The 27,973-nt window shown below is 38.9% G+C and overlaps 1 protein-coding gene across 1 annotated transcript; it reads right to left on the bottom strand.

Annotated features, from left to right (window-relative positions):
* Window positions 1-28: 28 nt before the first annotated feature.
* anln (anillin, actin binding protein) lies at window positions 29-27,973 on the bottom strand. Its single transcript, XM_077549416.1, has 23 exons — window positions 27,671-27,973; window positions 26,383-26,533; window positions 25,872-26,300; window positions 24,585-24,910; window positions 21,454-21,736; window positions 20,141-20,337; window positions 19,939-20,043; window positions 18,789-18,900; window positions 16,463-16,770; window positions 16,246-16,379; window positions 14,752-14,890; window positions 14,520-14,655; window positions 13,247-13,432; window positions 13,030-13,156; window positions 12,825-12,873; window positions 11,652-11,705; window positions 11,464-11,496; window positions 10,889-10,907; window positions 10,481-10,593; window positions 8,543-8,629; window positions 8,200-8,307; window positions 2,365-2,537; window positions 29-1,277 (listed from the first exon to the last, which is right to left on the bottom strand). Exons 1-23 carry the CDS (start codon window positions 27,686-27,688, stop codon window positions 1,163-1,165), a joined length of 3,402 nt encoding a protein of 1,133 aa, XP_077405542.1. The 5' UTR covers window positions 27,689-27,973; the 3' UTR covers window positions 29-1,162.

Here is a 27,973-nt window from a genome sequence, read left to right as displayed (position 1 = left end):
CAACATTGAAAATATCACCAATGAAAAGTGAGGGAACACTGTAAATTTATTTACACACATACATATACTGTATTACTGCAAATGTGTTTGTAGTAAAGGTACTTTATAGTGTTTAACAACATAATAAAGTACCATAATGCTTTAAAAACATGCATAGAGATTATTTCAAAAGTGTATTTCTGTATCAATTATTACCAGGGTCGTCTGGAATGTAACCCCCTGTGATGGTGGGTTGAGGTTACTGTAATTCTAACATGAAAAAAAAAAGACTTTTTAGGTCGCATTCAATTAAAACAAAAAACAAAGCACTTAAAAAAAATCTGAATATATTAGAGAAGCCAAGTCTGTTACACAATTTAAACGCTCCACAGACTGCCCCCTTGTATTCTTTTTATAAGTCAGAGTTGGTCTTGAAACAGGTCCCAATTTAAAAAAAAATATTTAGAAGAATCATTTTGACATATACTCCATATTTGCTGTACAATATTACCATTTAACATTAGACCTTGCCTTTTTCAGAAATGAAACATTCATTACATAGATTTTGGAATCACAGGAGTGGTCAAATAGCCTGCTTTGAAAGCCAATTCAAAATTTTACGATGAAAACGCAAACATGTACAAGGCCAAATCAGTGGGTCGTAGTGTGAAAAAGACCTCTGTCATCCCAGAAGGTGGCAAAAAAAAAATTGAAACATTGCCAGCAAGTATAAGTTTAAAATATGTGCATAGAACTGAAGAAAACAGCAAAAATAAACACTTCAGGAAATAGTTAAAGCTGATAAAATAAAACTTGGCAGACGGAGTTATATATTGTAGTATCATATGTCACCATACATGAGGAAATGGTACTTTTATCCATTTAAAAATAACCATTACACTGACGTCTCAATAGAGCTTTTAAGAATATTTGTCACACTAGCTCATATCACATATCAGGAATGTAAATTACAAATACTGGGCCTTAAGTGCCCACAAATAACTGACGTGAAATATTTCAAACAGCTTGCTTTGCTTCGCCTCAAACCTCTAAACTGTCTGTCTCATTCAAAATATCCTATATAACACAGGGTAAAATTTGTCTCCAATAATTTTATTGCACTTAGCAATTGTGTGTTGCCAAAACTGACAGAACAATAGAACCAGTGAACTCTGTGATTTGTTTACAAAGGCTTGGAACAGGAATCTGGTTGCCACATGCGCAAATCCATTAAAATCTGGTTCAGCTTCTGCAGCCACAAATTCCTCTCATCTTTAGTGTCGGCGCTCAGCCAGTTCCTGCATAAGAAAATAATTAGCAGTCAGTCTATGTAAGGAACATGTTAAATGTAAACATTAAATGGCTCACACTGATGATGCAAATTTATTGAATATTTTGTTCTTTTATATTTTGTTTCTTGTTGAATGAGCACTGCCCTGCATGCTCATCTGAAGATTTTTTTTTAACATAATCCTTTGAGTTTTGTGCTTCTTTATCGAGTGTGTCTGCTAAATAATGCACCCTGGGAAAAAGAGTGACATTCCTTTGAAAAAGAAGGCCCCAACCACAATGGAATTCTAAAAGTATTGGAGTAAAAAACTGGCGCACACATGGTCAATCCCGCTAGGTAGTGCAGGAGGCAGTCAACACTGATCAGTTCCATTGAAGTTATTTTTGAAGAAATTGTTCATATTTTTAGTGGGCTTGAACAGATGAATTAAAATTAAATTTCTTTGTGGAAATATTGCTTCAGTTTTCATACAATTCGGTTTTTGACGATTCGTTTTTTGTCAGACTTATCAAGAGATTAATCATGAAAATCAATGTTCAACTGCAAGTAGAAGAGACAAGGCAACAAGATTAAGAAGGTAAATATCTCTCAAAACGTAGGGGTGTCAAAATTAGTGCGTACATTTTGAGTTAATTTAGTTCCTTTACCATCACAAATTTTTTTAAAGCGCGATTAATGACTGCCCCTTACCTGGAAAGCCTGTACTGGGGCAATTCCAGTCGCAATGCAGCAGACAGGTCCACGTCAAAATTTTGCAGAAATATATTTCATAATAATGCATATATTTATGGAGATTGGAGCCAAATTGTATTTTACACTTTTAAAAGTGTGCAGAATTTCACATGTTAAAGATTAGATAGCTCTTAATATGAAAAGAAATGCAGTGAGCTGTCACTAATGTTTTACAAATGCAATTATGCCTACTTAAAACCTTTTTGGTTATTGTTATTTATTTAGTCTTTTTAATCCAGTCAGCAGTCTCCTTTTTGTGTGTGGCTTTAATACAGAATTGTACTACTCAGACTATTAATCATAAATCTTAGTGCAACTTTACTGTCTAGCTATTCATGGATGATAACGAGTATTTAACTTACTTGGTAACACACATGGAGTTCTCGCATTGACTAACTAGTGTCCCTTTGTCATCGTCTCTCTGTGGTCGGACCGTGATAAGCTCAAATGTGTTCGGTCTGGCACAAAACTCTCGTTTGGCTGGTTCCACCCTCTTACTGGTGCAGTTGTCTAGATTGATAAAGCCAATGGGATTCTGCAAAAAAATAATCCATTAATCAATCAATCAATCACAAAAAGTGAAAAAGAGAAAACAGAATGAGTAAATGTCCAAACAATTGTACAAGCATGTTTTGAGCACCCATCCACTCAAATCTGTCATTTTCGCACCCACAAACTAGGGTGGCGCAACCCTAAATGTGTGTGTTCCCTGTCAAAACTGGCCGTGCACACAGTATGCACGCAATCTCCCAGAGAAGTGAACACTTTTTTTTGTCTTACTCCAGAGGCAGCAAGGACAAAGTATAGCACCCCGTGATGGTAAAACATTATCAAGGCTCGGGATAAGCAGATTCTCCCTGCAATTAAATTGTGAGTAAAAATTTGCATTTTGCACATAATAAAAAAATAAACTTTTACACAGATCTGATCGTCTTGATTGGATCGGCAGATTTTGGCAATTTCTCGTTCACTCCAGGGACATTCTGTACTTTCATTGTTAATAGGGATGTGACGATAACGGCAATATCGGGATATCACAATATTAAAACTGCCACTAGGGGTGCAGCAATTAACCGGTTTTACGATTAACCGTGGTTTTTAAACGACAGGATTAAATAACCGCAGACGTTCAACAGCACCGGTTATTTCAACTCACATGCGGCGCAAAACGAACCATGCGGCATAGTTCATAGCTCTTCTGTTTCCACACGGCCCGAGTTAGTAGAGTTGCGTACCCGACGGCAGTGGGTAGATTTTCGAGGTGGCCGGGCCGCGTCTGGACCAGGTTGAGCGGACGTGGAGAAAGGGGATGCTGAAATGTGGCGGAGACCCCGCGGGGCGCGAGGGTCGGGCCTGTCTGCCGCCGCCACCGACCGACCGCCGCCGCCTGACCGCCGCCGCAGGGCGGGTGCTCCCGTGAGCCCCACCATCCACGGGCGCCCGCTGGAGAGGCCATAAGACGAGACTTTTGAAGCCGCAGGGCCGCAATCTTGGGACTCCCAAGAAACCTATCTCTGCATACGGATTATGGCTGCAAAATGCCTACATGTGTAGCGGTAAACTGCACAAATCACCACTATAAAGGCTGTGGACGAACATTTCACCTGTAAGTATGGTTGAAATGGAAAGATGAAAGAAAAAGAGGGTACATGCCGTCCACTTGCTATATAGGCCCTATTTTAAGAGTCTGTCTAATCTGCTGTGTGTGCTTTAAAAGGAAGCAACTTTAAAAAATATATATTTTCAGTTATTTATTGTTGTTAAAAATAAACATTCAAAAAATGCGGATGTGATTTTTTTTTATGTCTACAATAATAACAGTAAAAACTAAAACCGCGTTTTTTTTTCTCAGACAATAATCGTACATCAAAATCTGAAATCCTTGCACCCCTAACTGCCACAATATCGCAGTTATCATGTCACAATATTAAAAGCAGCGCATCTGTCAAAAGGGTCGGGTTGATTTCCATTTGTGCAGTTCTAGTACCCTCTTGTGGCTAGTTTTTAGTGCCGTTTAATTTTCACAAGGCATGTTTCTATGTTTAAAATCCATGCTAATGGTCAGATAAAGGGGAGCATAATATGCTTGTGAACAGAGTCAATATATGGAGGAACTCAATGTGTGCGTGCATTAGCAAGAAAGTGCCTCAATATTAGGTGTTATTAGAGATTGTAGGCGTTTATATGATTGCTGTTTTGTACAACAGCACAATATTGTGTGTTTTTTAGTATGAGTTATTTTTTTCTTTTCTTTTTACAATATTGGGACCTTTTTTCTTTTAAATATTGTCAATCTCCCCACAATATTGTGATAATTATCGTATTGTGACCTTCATATCGTGATGTTTGTATATCGTCACATCCCTTATTGTGATTAATCCAAAATTTAATATAGTTGGATTGGATGAGTTCCGGGCGTTTTGTATCTACCTGTTTTACATATATATTGTTCCCAGAATGGATTGTGGGGCGCAATCAATAAAGTTATAGGAAATATTGCTCATCTGATGATTGCTTGTAAAATTAGGAAATTATATGTTTTGATTTTGGCAGTCTGATTAATTGGGCTGGCATTACCAACTTCTTTCACTTTACAAGATAATTTCGCAGGCCGGATTAAACTCCTATGTGGGCCTGATTTGACTGGCATACGTATGTTTGACACCCCTGCACTAAATGGATCCTTTCTTTCTTTTTTAAATTGTTTCTAACCATTAGCATAATACTAATTTACATGGGCGTTACCATTGAGATGCTATGCTAACTTAGCCTAAAAATCCAGACTCACTCGCAGTTTTGCCAGAGAGCGAGTCTGGTCAATCGCCCTATCAGTCACATTTCTATCCGGTGGGGCAAACCTCAGCTAACAGACAGTGGAATAAACCAATGAGCGAAGAGCGGAGTGAAGTCAGAAAAGCGACTTGTTGAGTATTTTCTTTTTTTCTGCGGAGACTGAGTAAAAATCTCCAGCCGAAGAGAGATAGTAGTGAACGATTTATGTCATCGTTGCGGGAAAAACTTGAAGAGTGACGTTGCTCACGAAGACACCGTCACGCAAATAGGCGAATTTGATTGGCCGGCCTGTTTTTGGAATCGCTGTCTATGGACGCCTGTCCAGACCCACTTCTCTGTCAAGAAAGTGGGTGTGGCTCGGGTTCAAATTTCCCACCCTCTGTCTTCGGATGTGACGTCATGCGCAGAGTGCACATGAAGAAAGGAGAATGCAGCAGTTTCATTTTTCAGCCACAGTAGAAATTGTATTTCCTGCATTCAGCAGCTTTAAAAAAAAAAATTAACATCCAATTTTGTTTGTAAGCAAATACTCCTCACAATAGTATACTTACAAACAGATATTTCTGGAGCCAAAATTATACTCTACAGGCTTCAACACTCTGGATTAGCTATGTAGCTGTGTGTCTGGATTACAATGCACTACAGTAGCACTCGAGGGTCAAAACATACAAACGTCAAAACTAACAATTATTTATTCATTTTCAACCTAATGATCAGTTCCAAAATCCTGGTGGTGTAAAGTAACCTTGCTCTGCAAAATGTATTCTCGCGGTATTTGTGAGTTCACAAACTCCTGAGAATCCATCTTGTACTGCTCCCATTGATTTCCACCGATCCGGACCAATCACGAAGCGACATTGTGCTTGGGGCTGTAATATGTAGCTCAGCTGTGACGAAACCAGGAAACAAAACAAACCTAACATGGATGAATGGAGGCTGCAATTAATTCTGTTATTGCAGAATTACTCACCGTTTCCTTGTTGAATAGCGAGAGGAGCTTTGTGCTTTTTTGTCTGGTAAGGTAAATATGTTCGTGCTTTTCCCCTCCTTCGACGAGAACAAAGACAACATTTTCATCCGTGGCCGTGATTGGTCAAAACAAACATTTACAAGATGCCGCATCGTGCACTCAGCTCGAAGTATTTTGCAGTGTCCCGCCTTTCCGAGCAAATCAACGCGGAGCAGTCCCAGACTGATATTGTGGAGAACTCCCTCGAGTGAAGCACAAATCAATTTGGCTATTGCCAGGCTAGGTGTAAAGCCTAATGCAGTATAAACAAGGGATGGCCGAGTACCGACAGCAGGTCAGTATCGGGCCGATAACTAGCTTTATTTCAAGGTATCTGCTATGAGACGTTACTTACTGGACACTCAGACAGAATGTATTGTTTGGCTGCAGTGTTGGCCAGTGAGCGCTGGGAAGGGTGGGGAGACAAAGTAAGCCAGAGAGTGCAAGCAGAGAGAGGAAGAGCGAGGGGGATACTTGCTTCAATGCACATGATCCATTCTGCACAAAATAGAGGCCAAAAGGTCCATAATTCAGGCCGACAAGGCCACTCTGATTTAGTCACTCTGGGCCTGGCTAGGTCATGGGTTAAAGCAAAAATAAATAAATAAAAGCATTTGACTGAAAACTTTGATATCACTTTGTAATACATTTTAAAGGTCCCATAGTATAAAAATGCACTTTAGTGGGGTTTTCGATCAATATGCATCCCCACCCTGTCTACAATCCAACCAGGTATGAAAAAAGTCAGTCCGCGACTTCTTTAGCTTTCTTCTCCTTTCTAAAATGTGTGCTTCAAACGGGCAGATTCATCATCCGTGACTTAGTGACATCAAAAAGACACGGAAGAGCACTCGACCCAGCCCCCTTGGGTTAGTGGCGCCATCTCTGGTAAAGGTTTGTCAAGCCCACTGAAATTCGAGAAGCTGGCTGCTCATTTCTTTTTTTCCCCCGCCCCTCTGTGGAGAGGGGAAACAATGATCAGAAAAAAGTGGTAGCTTCCTTCGTCCCAAGTCTTTTAGAAGACAGTGGATTAATTTTATTTTTGAAGAACGTGTACCGGCATCATTTCTCAAAGGACTGTTTTGTTAGTGAAAGCCTGTTCAGAGCTGGATTTGCAACACGTTTAAACATAATGGATCAGTCCCAACAGTGTGACATGACTGCAAACAGGAAAGATGTAAGTTAAACATTTTTTATCTAGCCGTCCTTCCTATCCTTTCTAATAAGAGATGTGCACCTTCTACCATATTACTGGTGTATTTTTAGTGCCTAAAGTGATAGCTACATTTGTCGTGTGGAGGTTGTTTGCTAATAAGAGGTCAGATATGATAAGGCAGACGGTGGTTGGATAATATGAAGCGGTTGCGTATTGTTTTGTAAAGATACAATCCGCGGTTAATTTGCCGTGACTGGCAACTTGCCACCTAGTTGACATGACTTTGTGATGCTAACCAGCCGCTAAGTGGTCTCGACAAGACGGCTTGCACGTTGCGACTGCGCAGTGGCCTAAACGTGCACATTTGTGTTATTCATAACCGCTTGAAAATGTCTACAAGCATTCAAAGCAAATAACATTCGCGGGAGATTTGCCGGTTACGGCAAAATAACCATTGCCTAAACAATCACAAACTAACGCTACAACATAGTCTCTGTAGTAACGTTATGCTAATTTTTCTTATGGTAAAACATTATGCCACTTCTCCACATATTAAAATAGTTCTCAAATGTGTAAAACACGTCTCTATTTTCTTTTTCTTCTGCTCCCATGGCCAGTCGTTTCCATTCACAACATTAGCACATGGCTACCATGACCGAAATCACTGCCCTTACGAGAGAGAAGGGTATGGCCTAGGCGTGGCCTGGTGCAGCTATTTACATAATAGTGACACACCCCTAAAACAGGCTGTTTTGAACAATGTTTTGTTTTTGGCCGATTTAGGGACAGCAAAAATATTAGATCCAAAGTCAATTTTGACAAATGCATATCACAGACATGTCTTTTACACATTTGAAAACTATTTCAGTATGTTGAAAAGTATATATAATAATAAGAGACCTTTAAAAAAAAAAAAAATCAAAATTCAGTCTTGTGGCCCGTTTTTGATCGTTTTCATTTTTGACCTGAATCAAAAATTGAGATGCCTTTAAGTTTTTAATTTGTATAACATAAAAAAAACCATTCACCCTTTCATTGTTGATGTTCTGATTGTCAGTAAAAAGAACACATTTAGGTTAAGAATGAATGATAAAATTCATTAAGTACTATTACTAACAACATTCGAATGTGCTACACAAAACTGCAATGCGTTCCGCACACGCAAAAAGAAAGAAAATAATTACAAAAATCTGAAGAAAGTCATCTTTGCATAGAAATACGCTTATGGGCGACTTTTACCTTTCTCTTTTCATCATCAGGGTATGTCCAGTAGGAGATACAATATCCGGATAAGACACACCATCTTCGGTGCCAGGCTCCAAATCCGCTAACATCTTCAAACATGGTCTAGAGGAAACATTCAATGCTGTAAACATTACATGATTAGCAGGAAATAATACAAGCAAACCATGAAGCCACCTAATTATTAGGACTGACATTTGTTCAGACATCAATTTATTTTCTATAATACTTATCCTCATTATGGTCACTGGTAAACTGGAGCTTATACCAAACAACTTTGAGCGACATGTCGTTATAATGTGGACTGGTTGCCTGCCAATAATAGGGAAATTGAACTCACCAGAAAACCTTTTTTTTCCACCTTTGAGCCAACTTTGCACAGCATTGTGAGGTAGATATGTCCCTCCAGAGGACACATGAATGGGATCTTAAGGCCAAAGCAAATGCACATAATGAAAAATAGTGAAAAGTGTAGCAAGGCACTCACTTCAAAATTGGAGCGAGCTGCTGTGATAAAAAGTGTTTAAAACCTCCTTAGCACGATAAACATGTACTATCCATACACACACTGAAAATTGGTTTCATATTGATGTTCAGTGAAACGTAATTATTGTAGCGACATTGTGTGTGGATTAGCTCTCTTTGAATTCTTTAATGTCTTATCTAAAACAGTGGTCCCCAGTATTTTTTCTCCCACAGACTGGTTCGTACAAATACATGCTCTACGTGGACGGGCAACCATTCGCCTACAGAGGTGGGGTTGTATGGAGGACCAAAGGTTTAGCCAAAATTAAATAAATGAATCATTAAATAGTTAAATAAATGTGTCATGAAATAATTAAATGTGTCATTTATTAACTCTTTCACTGCCAGACGTTTTCAGAAACGGGTTGTCGCCAGTGCCAGCCGATTTAAGCATTTTGACTGATCTTTCAAGGTCCACAGAAAATGTTGTGTTTGGACTATGGAAACACACATACTACCAAATGAAAGATTGGACTCTCATCTTTCTCATCAGAAAAAAAAAGTTTGTTTCTACCTTATTCCGTTCTTCAGTAATCAACAATAGAAAATGGTTACTTTCACCGAAATTCTGTTTTGAAACAAAAAGCGGAGAAAAAGAGCTTTTTGTGAAACAATGTTATTTCATGCACTCTAGTGAATTGTACATGAATGATGCCACAAACACCTAAATAGTGCTTTACTTCTGTAAAACGCTTTCACCAACAATGAAAACGTGTTTTTAGTTTGCAAAATACGTTTATTTCCATCCAACAGTGTAACAATTTGACAAAACAATTTCGCAAACTATTTACAAATGTGTGCAACTGTGGTATTATTTACAATTATGTGGATGTTTCAAATACAGTTTTTCTTTTTATAACGCTCTCCTGCGTGCAAGGAGAGGGAGCACGATTCGCACAACAGATCAGTTTCACTTTCGCTTTGTCCGTTTCGCGTGCAGACGTTACACTTTCTTGACGGCCTTTTTTTCCGGGGAATAAATAGCAAGTAGCAGACTGTACACACTCCTCCGATGAATATGCATTGGACTCGGGGCACTCTTTGTCGTCCGATTGAACGTCCGCCTGAGCGTTGTGCTCCGTGTTTTCCGATGTCAGCATCGCTCGCCCGTGAACCTTTATAACGTCGTCATAGCCGCCGCGTCAGCGCTTCCAACTTCGGCGTCAACCTCGGAGTCACCATCATCATCATCGATGATGATCATCGTCGTCATCAATGTGCTCTTTATCATTGGTCGATGTCTTAGAAAAAAACGGCTGGACCGTGAGCTGCTTGCAAGCGGCCGCTATTATGGCTTCTTCAGCCAATGTCCCCTCAACACTCTAGCCCCGCCTCACGTCTTCTACTGACGCCCACCCAATCTTGTCAAAAGAGAGTCATCGCTGCCCTCTAGGGGCCAAAAATAGTCATTAGGCACAACAGACTTGCTGGAAACTTTCACCACAGATGCGGAAGGGTTCCCTCTACCCGTTTCAAAAAAAAAAAAAATTGGATGACGTCTTTTAACGTCATTGGCGGCCCTCCGTAGGTTTTTACTTGACGTCTTTTAACGTCAGTGGCAGTGAAAGAGTTAATTAAATATGGAATTAAATAAACCCCTCAAAAAGAAAAAAAATGAAAAAATGTAGCAATAGATCGTATCGTGAAAAAATTAATTCAGATCATTCTTAAGTCGAGGTACCACCATTTAATTAAATAAGAACAAATAACAAGACATATATGCAGGGATTGGGAATCAGACAAAATATTGTACCTTCTCCAAAGGAAACTTGTTTTGCCCAATCGAAGAAAGAGTGAGCTTGTGATATCCAACCAGGACAAAGTCACTGGTACGAACAGCGCTTGGACCACCTGGACTTGCAAGAACTTCCAAGAAAGATTCATAATTTTAATAACAACGCAATTAATTCCAAGGAACACTTTCAACATTATTAAAATTAAACACACTGAAACAAATATTGTCTTCTTAAATGTTGCTGAAATACCCAATTTCGCTTACATACAAAATATGTATAAATGCATATTTGTTAAAAGTAATGAATGTTGGTTGATGTTGATCTGCGGTTAGATCACACCATAAAATCTTCATTCTCATGATGAGGTTTCTGCCACATTTTACTCACTAGTGTAAACTTTGGTATGAAAATAATTTTGGACATACCTGGTGTCTGACCGCTTTTCTGAAAAAACAAACAAACAAGAGCTGGTTTGTTTACAGTAAAAATGCATTCAGCAACTGAAGGCAAGGACGAAGGCATGCAAAATTCACCATGCATGTAATATTTTCTTAAAGGCTTAAATAATACAGAATAAAGAAGTTATATATGAAATAATCGAACGTTATCGCATTATATCATTACTATTAAGAGCCAGTCTGGTTATGGCATGGCCACCATATATATATATATATATATGTATAATATTTATTGTTCTTGCACATGCACAAGTATACCGCAGTGAAATTACACTTATGTATAGATATCAGAGCGCTTATTGAGCGAATACCCTCTGTTTGGTCATTGTTTTTCATGTCTCTTGGATGGTTTGAGCCTGTTAAGTGTAATTTCACTGCGGTATTCTTGCGCATGTGCAAGAACAATAAATTTGATTCTGATTCCATTCTTCTTGTCACAGCGGACACTGTCAGTATAGCAAGGGTCTCTCGACTTCCTAATTCTTAAAAATAATAATAATAATTTACAGAGCAGTAAGAAGAAAATAGTTTCAAAACCTTACGGTGATAGCCAGAAATCTTTTGGGGGTGATGGCCTGAAAATAGAGAGTCCAACATTTGTGAAAAATAAACCTAATACAAACAACAGATACGTTTATGCTGTGTCAGGGTAAACTTGTACGCACCCACCAAAAATAAAGGGTTTTAATAAATACTGTGTGTAATATTCTTGCCCCCAAAACTAATGTACCTTTGACTTGCTGGGTTTCTTCTTCTTGTCACCACTAAATACGTGTTTTTGAATCTGAGAATGTAAAAAGTCAAAGAATGGTTAGATTTTGCACACACACACACACACACACACACGCACACACACACACACACACACACACACTTTGATCGTCTGTAATGTCTTTAATTTACCAATCAATCAGGACATCATTGATAGTCGAAGCAAAATAAAATGTTACAGCTGCAAGTGTTTCTTTCCTACATACACATTTAACATGTGGTGGACCACCACAAATGAATTTTGGCCGCTAATAGAAGATTTTGTCGCTACATGTTACTGAATAACTTGTAATATATTTCACTGCTGCATGGAAAGCCGTTCTCTGTTGCTTGTGTGGGTCTCGATACTAGTATCGATTTCCTTTGCAGTACGATGCTACAAATACAGTGCCTGAAATGACTTAAGTATCAACCATATCAATGGTTAAAGTTTGGGAATCGATCTTAGTGGTATCAGGTCAAACATTACCAATCACCCTCGCTACTCCAGCAGGCGTAATGCCCATCTTGTCACTTTGGCAGCACACTTAGGGGGGGATATGGGTTTAGGACAACAAAAGGAACACTGAGTGGCAATTTTTTGCGAGGGTAGCGGATTTTTATATTTTGTCAGGGTTTGTTCAATGTCGATAATGGTTGCACAGACACGTTTGCCAACTGTGCTTAGTCACAAACAGTTCTTGTTGCAAGGAAGTTTTGAACGTGTTCAAAATTTCTTGGCCACATGAAAACATGTTGGCTACCATTAAAACTACTTAAAATATATCGAAAATAGAATGTAAATACATGTAATTTTTCTACGAAAATGGTGTGTGTAACCCAAATTGTTCATAAAAGGGGATGTATCTAAGTCAAGGTTCCAATGATGTACAAAATTTCTGAACAGTAAACATGGACAAGAAGCTCCTGGGATGGGGGGTTGGAGTGTATTGTAACTATGGCACATTTTGTTTAAGCCGCCATTGTTTCAACTATAAAGAAGAAAAAATAAAAGCAGTTTGCCGTGTGAACTTAACGGTTTATAATAACTTCATCTAATTAAAAAAAAAAAAAAAGGAACATAGGTGGACAAAGATTCTAGCTTTGCTCAATTGTGAAAAAGTGTTTTTTTTTTTTTTTTTTAAATACTCACAAGACAATACACTTCAATATCAATGGCAAACTCACTGGAGACATCAGATCTGAAAATACAGAGACAATCAGCTCAATGCAAATCCCATTTTCTGAGACAACCATTCAATTTAGTTGTGTTTGTTTAACAAAATAAATAATAACTAAAATAAAAAGGCCAAATACTTCATATAATATACAGTACCGACTCAGTTTGTGTGTCTTACAAGGTGAACTTTGTAGGGAAGGTTAGGGTGTCCCCGCTGAGACCACAGTGTGTACTTGCGAGAGGAGTGGCCACTGTGTTTTCAGCTCCAGCCCGAATCATTATGAAGAAAGAATGTTTCACTGATTCTGAGAGAAAATTGGCATTCTATCAATAACAGTTTTAGTCTGTAAAGAAATTACACCAACGATCAATTTTTAAATTCATTTCAACTCTACCTGGCCTATTGGCAGTAGAGCAAACAAAGTCTGCCTTTAGAGGCAAACGTAAATCTTGCAGACAGATGGATCCTTTGGAGGCTGAGATACTTGTGGGCTCAGAAACCGAAGGGTATTTTTTCTGGCTTGCTGGACCCTCGCCCTTTAGATGCTGCAACTCTGCCTTGATTGCCTCCCTCTTTTCAGCTGGGTTGAAAAGAAGAGAATAAAACAAAATACGTTAGTAAAATGAGTGAAGTCTTATATTTGTACTCAACACTTTTCTAGGGTTAGGCGATATTACGGTAATATGGTATCCTGGAGTGTCTAAAAATAGCGACAATGTCACTTTCAATACAGTCGTAAAAAAAAGAAGAAGAAAAAAACTGCAGCGGATAAATAAGCACCTGATATGATATTAAACTGAATTTTTTGATATCACATAAACATTTGTAGTAGATTTGTAGAAATACTACTAAAACTACAAAATTAATAGTAGGCTTCTATTAGTCATTTGACAGTCACATGATCGCCCAGAAGTCATGCAGCTTAGACTGAGACACCCCCCCCCCCCCAAAAAAAATGCAACTGCTGTCAAATTGTCGATGAGGTCTGTAATATGCAAAATCTGTATGACGTCAGAAACTGTGAGATGGGATATACTTTGCATCTGAAGAACAATAATCCCCCACTGACTGCTGCAAAGAAGATGAGTGTGGCGCCGCGTCAAAAAAGTTTACCAATTACTATTATAGTTCAGTCCTTAGTCCTATGACCTCGCATGCCACGGAGCGCTATTTATAAATAATATATATATATATATATATATATATATATATATATATATATATATATATATATATATATATATATATATATATATATTTTTTTTTTAATCAGCAAGTGCCTTGGTTTCAACCCGAGACGGCAGCACGCAGGTGAGCGTTTAGTCTGTGCGTGTGTGAATGTGGGGTATTGTAAAGCACTTTGGGCACCATATGGTGTCGATAAAGCGCTATATAAGAAGCAGTCCATTTACCATTTGAAACATGATGCATTTGAAGGGCTCTTAATGGCATGGTTGTGTTGGCATGTCACAAACAGGAAGTGGTGGCGAGAGCTGTTATTCACCACTCAAAATACATTCACACACAAACGACAGCACAACCACCCATAACTGGAACCATATGTAAACTTCTCTACAACTGTACAGTATTGTGTTACATTCATCAGGCAAGAATGAGAGTCAAATTCATCATATTGTAATCTTTTACAAAAATGAAAACTGACTCACTTGCTACCAGCAAGAGTCTCTCTGCCTCAGCCTCCACCTGAGATCCTTTGCCATGCTCTTCATCTGTGCAACAGTTGAGTGCTTGGCTGGCCTGGTGGATGATTGTTTGCTGCAGGTTCATCTCATTTGTGAGAACCTGCAGAGAGATAAACAATGGAGTGAGTAGAGGCACAGTTGCTTTGCTCAACATTTCCAAAGAATAATTTGAGGCAATTAAACATTTATTTCAAACCTTCAACTTCTGTTTGATGGTAAACAAACTTGAGCCTTGTGGTTCCTCTGCTCTGTGAGAAACATCTTTTTTCATAATTACCTCCTTAATATTGTGTTTCTCAGGCTCCTTCACTCGAGTAGACCTATATGCGTCAATGCTAACACAGACATATACATCAAATATTAGGTGTGGACCAATTCACAGCATGCAAGGCTCAAAGTAAACTTGTTTTCTCTGTGGAGCAGTTTCCTAATCAGTGAATTCATTTGAGGAGCAACATTTTATCTTTGAGGAACAATTTTTTGCAGTTTCATCGCAGACACCTTAAGCAAGGGTTTTATTAAACAATAAAAATACAACAATATAACAAATGAAGAATTGTTTTTCTTTATTACATAATCAACAGTTATCAGTTATTTCTTCATTTCACATTGTGCATAAAAACAAAGTATATATATATATATATATATAGTATAGTAAGCAATGCCATTAGATACTACATATTGGATGGCGAAGCACTTAAAAGTTTGTATCTGATTTGTCAAAGTCAGGTAAAAACATACAATTCAATAAGTATTAATTTACTGCACGTCTTTACGATACGCCAATTGCATGTTCCATTATCGTGATGACGGTATTTTTTTGAAACATTGGCCAAATAAATCGTCACGTTGCCGGCTGCCGTGCTTACTCTTCCCCCATCGATTGACGACAAACAGTCATCGCTTGATGTCGTCCACTAACACCACCCCCTCCTCGTTGACGAATAGGAGTCAGCGTATGTCATTCACACCATCTCCCCTGTCGACAGGTATGACTCGCCGCATGTCATTTTCATCCACATGCCCAACACAACACCCCACCAGCTGAGGAATATTTTGTGCTTAGTCCATCCCTGAACGTCTGGCTTAACAAGTTTTCTGGGGGAAACCCTGTACTTAGAGGAGAGGATCTGCACCATGCAGCTAGTAGCTGTTGTCCATCGGCATGATGCAGAGCATGTTAGTTTAGCACCTGGCATTCCCCAAAAAGCTGCCAGGAATGGAGGGCCTCAGAAAACATGGGTGACTGACGTGGATGTTTTTGTTTTTAAATGGGCATTTGATTAAGATGACTCCTGAGCGCCTCCCTTGTGAGATCCTCCAGGCTTGTCCTACTGGGAGGACGGTCCCAGGGATGACCCAGGACACGCTGGACAGAATGTCCAATGACCACCAGGATCACCCAGAGGAGTAGGATGAACTGGTTGGGAGAGGGAAGACTGCGTTTCCCTGCTAAACCTTGTTGCCCCTGCGACCCAACCCAAGATAAGAGCCAGATAGTGTTTAGGTGGCTGGCTGCATGAAAAACACTGCTAGGCCATAAATATAAATGATGAGAATCAAAAAGTCTGCAGGTAATTAAACTTTCTTCTGTCACATGACAGTATATTCTTAAGTTGCTGCGCAAATTAATTCATTATGTGTCATTCAGTAATGTCAATGTCAACAGAGTACCCCTGTACGTACGTACCTGTATGGCAATTTATGGTCCTCATCTGGGACATCAACACTGTCATCAACACTGGCTCTCTGGAATTTAGAAAGTTGGCAAACTTTGTCTGGAGTTTTATTTTTCACAATGAATGAACTCGATGGAGTTGAGGTCTACAGAAAAAGAAAAGAATGCCGCTAACTACCATGTCATACATTCTTTAAGTTTATGATCATAAATGATGTATTGTGAATACCATCACACTCTTTGGACTCTTCACCACAGCAGCCACAGTCTCAGCCAGTGGTGTGAGAAGTGACATGGAAGAGATATTCAAGGCATCTTCCTCCTCATGATCCTGGTCCTCACATTGTTCCGAAACTCCTTCAAACAGATCGTTGATAACTGCAGAGTTGATGGACTGGTCAACATTTATCTCTCTTTCATTGTCTTCATTCTTCTCATCATCTTTTGTCGGATCAGAAATGTTGTTCTTGTCTGTGTGGGCAACACTTCTCATTGGACTAGATGTGGATGCTAGGGGAGAATTGTGGGACCCACTACCTGTGATTTGAAAACAATTGCGTTAAAGAGGCCCATATGCTCATATTAAATCAAACATCAGTAAAATAAGCTAAATTAAAACTGGTTGTGTTGTGCTCGTTACTAAAAAAAAAATAGTAACTAATAGGGGTGTCAAAAATTGACTCACCAATATATCGCGATATTACAGCGCGTAATTCTCGAATCAATTCAATATGCGGCTGAATCGATTTTTAAATATTGTATATTAAATATTCAACAAAGCGTCTCACTTAGGGTTAGGATTTACACATTAATCATGGAAGAATGTTATATTAATGGAACATTAAGCCTTAATATTTGATTTCAGTACTGTTCAAACATGAAACAGACTGCAACCTGAATTTTCAGATAAATAAATACATTTTCATACAAATCTTACAGTGTACATGTACAAGTTTACCGATAAGCATTTTCTAAATTTGAGTAAAAAATATAAAATAAAATAAAAATCGCAATAATCAATTTATAGATTCGTATCGGGATTAATCTGTATCGAATCGAATCGTGACCTATGAATCAATATCTGTACTAGGCAATTCACACCCCTAGTAACTAGTTACTTCATTTTAAAAGTAACTCAATTACTCTGATGATTACTTAAACAAAAATCAATAATGTGTTCCTATTAAAAGTAACTCTCTAGTTCCTTTTTTTTCCCCAAGAACATAAATGTTCCTTTACCCTCAATTTAAGTAAAGTACAGTAATTTCAGGACTATAAGGCGCACCTGACTATAAGCCGTGCTAGCTAATTTGGGGGATACTCGAGTTTGTAACACATAAGCCGCACCCGACTGTAAACCGCAGGTGTTTTAATGTTACCACACCGGGTTCCCGCTACTTTCTTTTCCAAAATGAGAGCGCAAATTGTCTCTCTCTCGTTCTGTCTCTCCTACTGTATTTGGGCTAACTTGGTTTGTTTTGCTCTGCCTGATGCTCTTGCATTTCCTTTGTAGTACGCCCCCTTGTAATATGATGGATAAGGCACACCTTCGTATTAGCTGCAGGGTCGAATGCAAGTGAAAAAAGTAGCGGTTTATAGTCCAGTAATTACTGTAATGAGCATATTTCTACATCGGAAAACCCCTTTTGCCCTTGCCTTGACTCTCCATGACTGCTAAATTCAAAACCCGCCCACAATGAGTCTTCTTCGTTAGCACGGCAGCCCCATTGTAATCTGATGGATAAGGCGCAGCTTTGTATTAGCTGCAGGGTCGAATGCAAGTGAAAAAAGTAGCGGCTTATAGTCAAGAAATTACTGTAATGAGCGTATTTCTATATCGAAAAACTCGTCTTGCGCTCGCCTTGACTCTTCATGACTGCTAAATTCAATACTCGCCCGCAATGTGTCTTCTTCGTTAGCACGGCAGCGGCAATCCATTGTAAACAGGAAGTAGTACAGTACACAGCACCCATCCATTCATTATTTGATTCTGAACTGCTTATCCTCACGAGTGACGCACAATTAAATAATTTATCAAGTAACTAACGCACCATATTGTAACTGAGTTACTGTATTTAACAATGTAGTGCGTTAATTAGTTATTGTAAAAAGTAACTAAGTTACAGTAACATGTTACTAGTAACTAGTTACTGCCCAACACTGGTCATGACTGAGCAAAGCACCTTCGCAGGGAGATTACATGTGGAGTGAGTGAAAAAGACAGTAGTTCTCCGAAAGTTGTGGTCAACTAGTTTGTCGTCTGAAGAAGAACATGACATCAGCCATAGAAAATTGAGCATCAGGAAAAACATTAGCAATGGCAGAACTCCTCGGGGCAGTACTAAATACAAAGTATTAAAACATGTCATTCTCCCATCAATTAAAAAAAAAAAGAAAGAAAAAAAACATTCCTTAAAACAAATGAGTCTTATCAAGTAATTGATAGTTAATTTTTTCCAATGTTGATGAAAGAATCACTTTATTTTTGTAGACCATGAACAGCATTATCAAAAACTGTAAACTTCCGTCAATAAAACTGAAAATGCTGTGAATACCTGGAAGTATACCCTTTACAGGGATTTCCGCAGCCTCAAGAAAGCGTGATTTTGGCTCATCTTTTGACTCGGGCAAAACACTGTTGCTATCCACAGATTTGTCAAGATTTTCCTAAATAAAAGAAAAAAGGATTATATTACATATTATACATAATCTGTATTATATATAACGTTATATATAATATATACATACAGTACATGTATATCATACATATATCATATACAGTATTGTACAGCATTTAAGATATTTAAAGGATCAGGACCACCAACCAGTGCATGACAGGCATAACCTTGTATTCATGTCTAAACAGAAGATTGTGGTTTTGACCCTCTTACCTTGACCATGTAACTAAACTCCAATTTGCTCCCAGTGCTCTTTTCGGGCATTTTTTTATGCCTCGGATATCTTTTTATTTAGCGTACACTTGTCAGAAAGACAATCAAGCCAACCACAGCAACACATTTTCATGATGGACGATGAAAAGGCCAATTTCAAAATAAACCTTATTGCCATCAAAGCCTTGGTATGCTCTTATTTTGAAGTTGTACAGACCTATTAAGCCTAAAAATATAGGACAACACAAATTTATCAGCCGCTGAAGCACACTTATGTGCACACTCAGTTTACAAAACGCACGACACTACGGCCGCCGAAAAATCATAACTCACAACAGAGAAGTGTTGTTTTAAAAAAAAAGATCAAACAGATTAAACGTGACACTCGTCTCAAGGTCTCATGAGACAAAAAAAACTTCCTGACCTTCCTGCTCCCCCCCTCCCTTTCCCTCTTTCCGCTCCGTTTCAAGGCATATTTAAATCGCAGCATGTCACAATTACGTAATTGTGTTTTTTCAAACCGCGATTTAATTGCAAATGCAACTACGTGGTCAGCAACACAATGTCGTCTTGAAATCAAGTTCAATCGATAATTAAGGGCGCTAAAAATATATATATATTAAATGTAATTGCGCCGCATTGTATTATACGCCGCCTTAACCAGCGTTAGAGGCTAGCGGCAAGCGTGGCAAAGAAAGTGATAAATTAGGTATTAAAATATTTATGCATTTTTTCTTTAAAATGTGTTTATCTATTTTTCCTGACTATGTATATACAAACATTTACACACACACACTATGTAAGTGGTTACAACCTTGAGGTCTGTGGTTTTCTTGGTTTCTGACACTTCGTCTTTGATTTTCCACATATTGTTCCCCTGGGGCCGATTCCGAATCTGAGCCAGCTCAGCCTCACGCTCCTGAAAAGACATTATTGTGACTGATGTGCACTCATACCACAAATAATTGATCATATGGGCAGGATAAGTACAGTAGAGCCACACAATATTCACCTACCAGTTTTTGTTTCTGGGCAAGATCAGCTGTGGTTGTTTTTGCTGCTTGGGGAGCCATGAGCCTGTTTTGCACAAGTCTGTTGCTTGACGTAACCAACTGATTGACTAAGGGTGGCTGTGTGCTTCCCCCTGCTGGGGAGTTTGTGCGCTCCTGGCATCTCTCTTCAAATCGGTCCAGGAAAGACTTTACCTGTACACCTATTGACCAATGGCCATAGTTCTGTTACATGTTACAACATATCCCGTTCACATTTGCATTTTGTAAACATTTCTTAGCAATCTTGTGCACCTTCAACACATCTACAACACAAAAACATTTAGAGCTTGACCTACGGTAAAGTGAAGACAAGTGCAAAAATATCTTCACTACATGTCATTGTGTCTAGTGATGCATCGAAATTAAAGCCGAAAGAATATGGCCAAATAGGTTGTGGTGACGCAAGCAAAAAACCGCTGCAAGCAAGCGTTTGAATTAAACAGTGAACGCAGAGGTGAGTTTTTCTTCTTGCTGGCTTTTCACTGTGTGAGTTTGCACCGGTCGGCCGCAGCAGCTCCGGGGTCATTGCGCACATTGGAGGAGAGGGAGGTCGCTTGGTGTACAACATTTAAGTGGGTCGAAAAGACAGAAATGCTGTGTACTGCAGTACAAGTGAGCCACTCTTTCTCCCGCAGCTCTCTTTCAGCCCCTCAAACGCTTCCACTTTTTCATCGGCATTCCGGTGGCCGTGCTAAATACTTTAGCTAATGCTAGCACTATTGCTATCAACAGTTTTAAACACGGAAACACTTACCGCTATCTCCGGGTGGCGGCAGACCTGTACAAGACGCTGTGTGTGACTTTGCAGTCCGTTCCCGAAGCCGATTAGCTGGTGCGAACAAATATATTTATTTTTTAACGTTGGTAAATATGTGAATGTGCTGATTTTAAGTGCGCGGCACCTTGTCCCGCCACACGCATCCGTCGCCGCCTGTGCAAACTACATTGACTATAAGGTGCAATCGCACCACCAGAAAATGCTCAACACTCGTTTGCTGTTTAATGTACCTTTAGCCAACATGTCTGCGATGTGGGCACATTTCAATTTATATTGTGCTTGGCTAAAATGCCAGTGCTAAATAAATATTTTATAATAATATTATAATTTTAATTAATTATAATAAATGCAATGATAGTAAAAATTGGCATGAGTTTTTTACGGCGTTTTGGTTTTCAGCCAAGCCATTTTCATTTTCGGTTTCGGCCAACCATTTGCATTTCAGTGCATCTCTAATTGTGTCACAATTAAATCAAACAGAAAAAGCATTATACATTACCAGAAGCACCAACAGTGTTCTTTGCCTGAGGGACAGCGGGGCTGGACGTAGTTGGTTTTGCACAGAGCTGTGGTTTCCATAGACTGGAGGCAAAATTGGGACCCTTGCAAACACCATGACTGTTTTGTGCACTTTGAGACAATAATTGTGAAGATGGGGACTCTGGTGGTACAGCTGCTGCCTGTATTGAGGGTTTCTGGGGCCTTGTTATCGAATTAGGTGTTGATTTTGTTGCAGGTATGTCAGTCTTCTGAGGGTTTGACCTTGCTGAAGGATGTGCAGCCTGTTGATAGAAAATCAATAATAACATCATGCATAGGTGTTAACGCAGGTGTAGGAGTGGGCGTGCAGGTGTATACAGGTTATTCATGATACTACTACGGCACAAAAAAAAAAATAAAAAATTATATATATATATATATATATATATATATATATATATATATATATATATATATATATAAATAAACTGACTACATTTTTCCTCAGAAATTGAAATATGATTATTTAATTTACTGATTTGGTCCGTAACAGGTCAGAAAATATAAAAAATGTTGATCACTGATTTCCAAAGTACAGTGTTTTTTTTTCTTTCAAGTTATATTTAAAGTTGAGTTTCCAATGCCGTGTTTTTTTTTCCATCGTCATACGAAATGTACACAACCATCTTTAAGAAGGCCCGGTGAAACAGGACAAATTAACCGTCCCGATTAGGGCGTGACCAATTAATCGGCCAGCAATTATAATCAACCGATTATTGGCCAAAATAAATCGGCCACTTGAACGATAATTTTTCCCTTATCATCGACGGAATCCTAAATTTCCGACGCTGTGAAAGTACCCTGAATGCACCATTTTGCTTGCGTAACATTAGCAACTAGCATGTGTGTAGCATATGTCATTTTGGTTATTTTGCTTTCCCTAAGCGTCCTTTGAACTGTTTAATGATACCTCAATTGGGGTTAACTGTAAATCTAAACACACGATGATAAGAATTACATCCACTGTATATTTAAATACAAAATATGCTTTATTTTTAAAACATTGCTTGCCTAGCCCTAATGCTAAAAGCGAAGGGGGGATCCATTCAAATGCTAACAGGAAGTTAGCATCGAATTTGGGAGTGGTTTTCCTTCAAATAACAAATACACACACAAATGCTGTGGGAACGTATACCCACAGGTGAGATAACACAACGCAAAGGCACAAATTATTCTCAAAGTGTGAAAAACTAGTTATTTTAATAGAATTTAACTTTCTTCTGTACTCACTTTAAGTGTGTACGCCATCACTGGATGCGCGGCACCACACTGCCCCAAAAAGGCCAAAACGCACAGGAACAGTCAGTACAGTATTTGTTCTTATTGTTTTTTCAGTTGCTATTATTTTAGTTTATTCTATTCTTATTTTACGTTCTTATCGTTTTATTGTCATTGTCCTTTCAAGTTAAATATAAAGTTGGTATTTCAAGGATTCAAAGACTTCCTTTTCTCAAAATTAAATTTGCACCGGCAACGTCTTTACTTTCTTAGTATTTGAAAAAGAAACAACCTCTGTAAGAGGCTGCTGGTGGCCTTTTTTTTTTTTTTATTGTTCTACTGTCGAAAGCATCTTAACGTACTGTATCACATCATGGTATGTCGGCTGCTCTACAAAGGACAAAATATCACTGGAGTTTTAAGAACTGCAGAAAAAGTCCTTGGCTGCCCTCTACCACCACTTCAGAAATTACTAACACGCAAGCCGAGATTATCAGTACAGAAATTTCTTTCCTCACTTCTGCCCTCAGGGAGCAGATACAGATCAATCAAAGCACACACCACCAGATTCATAAACAGTTTTTTTTCCTAAGCCGATCACACCCGAAATCACCAATATACACCATAGGCATCTGTTCATTTCATCTTGGGATTTTTGTTGCACTTCGATACAGTTTTTATTGAAGCACTTTTAAATATTGAAATGATATGGAATTGAATTTTTATTGCAGCATTGATTTGTCAGTGTTTCCCACAGATTTGGAATCTACTTGGGCGGCTGGCCAATGTCAGTTTACAATACATATATTGCACTGACAGTGCAGACACCTTGCTTTTTCCAATTCGCACACACATCCTCACCACACACACGCACACACAGAGCTACTGGTGGCTAACTGTAGGTAACTGCTAAAAACAAATGGTAGGATGTATGCTAAAATACGTTAACAAGCATTCTACCATGTGTTTTAAAATGGCAACCGGAGTAAAATAGTGAGTTCAGATGTACTTTATAATTCAACTATTGAACTCATGGTACTCACGTTATTCGTTGCCGTGCACTTTAACAGGCGTTCACAATCCATACACACCGCGGCGCGGCCGGTCCGGCCTCCCAGTTTGTTTTGGTGGATCGCTCTAATGTTTCTCCTGCGGTTGGATCCTCTCAGAATGATGGCAAGCGCCGACGTTTTCTTGCTTCCTCACCTTCCAACCATGGATTAATTGATGTGGAATTATCTCGTGGCTGCTCTATTCCCATGTACAACTGCGTAACTGGTAGATTGCAGTTTAAATTGTGCCTTGTAAGCGCATGTCTCAATTTTAAGATGATGCTATTTAGGGAGTTCTGCCGGAGTTCGAGTAGTCTCCGCGGATAGCGCCCGGTCACACCGCCAAACGGGTGGGGTCCAAACGAGGTAAACGAAATGAACTACAGGAGACAGGAGGTCACACTGCAGTCTGGCGTTTCATTTGATCTCTTTTTATTCACTTTCTTGTTCTATCTCCACATTCAAATACATACAGCGACAACTCTCTTCTGCATAGGTGTCAAACTCCGGTCCTCGAGGGCCGCAGTCCTGCAGGTTTAGGAGGTTTCCCTCTTCCAACACAAGCTGATTCCAATCAGCAGGATCGTTATCAGGCTTATGCAGAGCTTGTTAATGAGGTAATCATATATCAGCTGTGTTGGAGAATGGAAACATCCAACACCTGCAGTACTTCGGCCCTCGAGGATGACACCTATGCTCTTCTGCCTTCGTCACCGTCGAGGCGACAATGTAAAAAATTAGTTTCAGTTAATCAATGTGTTTTTTGTAAAAACACAGAAAAGAAAGATGAATAATAATTGCAATCATAAAAGAAACTTGCCTGATTTGAGAGTGATGAAAAGTGTCTCTCTGTTGAACTGGTCATCGCAGGATCAACAGCGTTTTGTTTAATGGAAGCAGACACATTTGCATCTCTGCAGGCTGACTTGGGACCAAAAGATGTAGCTGGCTTGGCAGGGGCGTTCTGTTTTGAAATGTTGACATGGCTTAAGTCATCTTCCCAAGTTCCAATGGTAGCAGCAAGATTGGCTAGTCTTCCTCTCCGCCCTACTAGAGTTTCTGAGGGCGTGGTAGGGCCTGAAGTTGTTGTGACATTAATATTTGTTCTCAACACCAACACAGGTGTAGAGTCTGCAACAGTCAAGTCTGGAATGGTGAAACACACAAGTTAGGCAAATGACTGAAAAGCAATAGAAAACAGTACAGAGCTATCAGAGCAGTTAAAGAAAAAAATTTACAATACTTCCTGTCACATGCACAACGTACCATCATAAATAATAAAATGACTCCTCTAACCAATAATGCACAGAACTCTATTGGTATTACAATTGATTCTATGGAGACAGCAGTGTCTATTATTGTTACATAGCTAATAGGGGTGTTAAAAAAATCTATTCGGCAATATATTGCGATATTACAGAGCGCAATTTTTGAATCAATTTGGTATGCGGCCGAATTGATGTTTAAATATAAATATATATATATAATATATATAAATATAATATAATATATATAGAAAAGATATATAATATATATATAAATAATGTTACACATATACCGAACCCGCACATCATGAATTCAAAGGTATTTTCTTACATTTATGAAAGACCTGACTTATTGTACTTTGTGTAGCACTTAACTCTTTCAATACATATGACGTATCGATACGTCATAGTCGCCGCGTACATATGACTTATATACGTCATATGTTTGTGGAGTTTTTTTTACCATGTCCTTGATATTTAAGAATTTATTTTCCATAATTAATTAATATTCGATTGAATTAAGGTGAATCGAATTGATTGAGGAAATTAGAATCAATACCCAGACCTATTAAAGTTCAGCTACATGCCTGTTGAATGTGGCAAAGTACTCATGATCCAAACTTGAATTTATTTTTACTTTTTCTTCTTCTTTTTTTTTAGGGAGGAATTTAACCAAGAGTTGGATCGCTTTTGCTAAATTCCCCGGTAATTGGAAATTAAGTATCCTGTCATGATGTAGTACTGGTACAGTAACAGTACTTGGTGCGAAACCGATTAGGCAAACAATTTGTTTTAATCAATCAACTTTAAGAACCCGTAAAAAAAAAAAAAAAAAAGCTTACCAGTGCCATCCCAACATTGTCTTTGTTCGGCAAGCTTCTGTAAACGCGACTTCATAGTAGTGGCAGGGGGAGCTGATGCTTCCACTGGGTCTTCCATGCTCTTCAGTACAACAGGACTAACAGGAACGATGTCATCGACTTTGGACTTCTGCATTTGGGGAGTAGCAACCATAGCAATCTTTTCTGATGCTCGCTGGACATTTTTCAACTCTACTGGGTGGGCCTGGGCAAATAGTTGGGCTTCAGTCACTCCCGTAAAAGATTTTGGTTGGACACATGTAGGAACGATAGGGGGCTTCTTGACTGTTGGGGGATCTGGGAGCCCAGAGGTTGTAGGTTGTGTATGACTCTTTTCTTCCTCTACAGGCTTAACATTTTCTGCTGAGCACCTGCGTTTGGATGGAGAAGGTTTCGAGGATGCCTGCGAAACTGGGACAAATTAAAACCTAAATAAGTGAGTTGTGGTGATTTGGTAAAGTAGTCAGACTGGGTAATTTTCACAAAATCATACCTTCAGGGATAACCGTTTCAATGATCACACCATTTGTATCAGCCAGAGGGTCCCTTGGTCTTTTCACTATCTGTCGCTCTGCTGCATTTGGTCTTCCTGCCATCTTTTTCTGTAGGTTTTCTCTCCGAGCCCGTGTCCGCTCCAAAAGTTTCTGATTGGATTCAAGCATTTTAACATTTAATTACAAATTACATAAATAACATTTAAATTTCCACAAAGGACATAATAAAACAACTTCAATACAACAGCATCTGAAAGTACTGAACAGTTGACATTACATTGTTTTTAAGTTATCATTTTGCCCAAATGTAAATATCGTGTATGTCGGGAACAGGCGTATGTACGTCCGACCCTTGTACCATTAACATCACTTGGTCTCAAACAGCCATTGACAAGGTCTAATAATCTGATTTACAGCACTGTACCTGAACTGTGCAAGCATTAACACATTTCTGTAGCAGCACAAAAATACCAACACCACTCCTCTAGGCACACAGAAAAAAACATTTGGCACGAGTCAATTGTGGTTAAGACATGAGACTGAAGGATTTGAAATGACAAGGGGGGGATAAGAGTAGCGATGAGTAGTATATGATGATGACTATGAGTAGCACAGGATTGCTTTCAAGCGTTTTCAAAGAAAGAGAAGGGGTATACATTTTCTGTGCTGAGAGAAATGCCATTACAATGACTTGGATTAAACTAACAAAATGTGTCAAATGTAAACGTTAATGGACATTCTGCAGCTTTATTTCTCTCACTGGTCAAAAGCAGAATACATCTTGGGAGTACAGTATATTTTATTATTTTTGCTGTGACCGGCAACTCTCCTGCTAGCGCTATTTTGCCGTGAACGACTGATTAGTTAGTCACTGGACAGAGTCGTGCACTGGGTGTGGTTCCTATCTCACTTCACCCCTTCTGTGTCTTTAATATTAACTTTTAAAATTATGTTTTGCCACCAAAACTAGGATCGCGCATATTTCTTGCTTTGTTTTTATTGTTCATTTTTCCTTTCTGACAATACCCTAAAAGAAAAAGGGCTGACGGGATGAAGCCGAAATTTAGTAATTCCCGTTCCCAGTTCTTTCTTACTTACGATTCACGGCAAAATAGCGAGTTGCTGATCACGGTAAAATATCCACTTTTAATTTATATTTTCATAATACTCCCTTTGTAATTCAAAATATAAACAGCTAAAACTTTATTTTGTGTTACAATTTGTAGTCGTCTCTTCTGCACTGCTAGTTTGCTAGGTATATCAAGGAAGGTACGTGTTTCTACTCACCTCCGTAAAAGGATCCATACTTGGCGCTAAAGTTTTGGCTGATTAATTTCTAAAAGCTCAAGTACACTAAAATGTCCAAAAAGTGAGGTCAAAAGGAAGCGAACCTAGTCTACCGACTAAGCTTCTCTTCCCGACTACGCCTAGCTCTGTACAAAACAACTTCTGTTCAAATTCGAATTTTTAGCGCCGACGTACTGCGCAGAATCCACCGAAAGTCTTTCTACCAATCACAGGGGTAGGACACATCTTCTACAGGATCAGCCAATTGAAAATAAGCGTTGTTTAAAATGGAGAGAGAGAGAA

Source organism: Vanacampus margaritifer, chromosome 17 (genome assembly GCF_051991255.1).
Source record: "Vanacampus margaritifer isolate UIUO_Vmar chromosome 17, RoL_Vmar_1.0, whole genome shotgun sequence".
Lineage (NCBI taxonomy): Eukaryota > Metazoa > Chordata > Actinopteri > Syngnathiformes > Syngnathidae > Vanacampus > Vanacampus margaritifer.
Note: the sequence above shows the minus strand (reverse complement) of the source record. Positions and strands in the feature narration are given on the sequence as shown.

Bases quoted from the DNA above. Each gene is read 5' to 3' on its own strand.
- anln (XM_077549416.1), bottom strand. The intron at 20,338-21,453 runs GTAATGTATAAT...ATTGGTCAATAG, and splicing joins GAACACTGTTGGTGCTTCTG to GTGTACAGGTAAAGTCTTTC. The intron at 12,874-13,029 runs GTAAGACACACA...CTGTATTTTCAG, and splicing joins TTCCCTACAAAGTTCACCTT to ATCTGATGTCTCCAGTGAGT.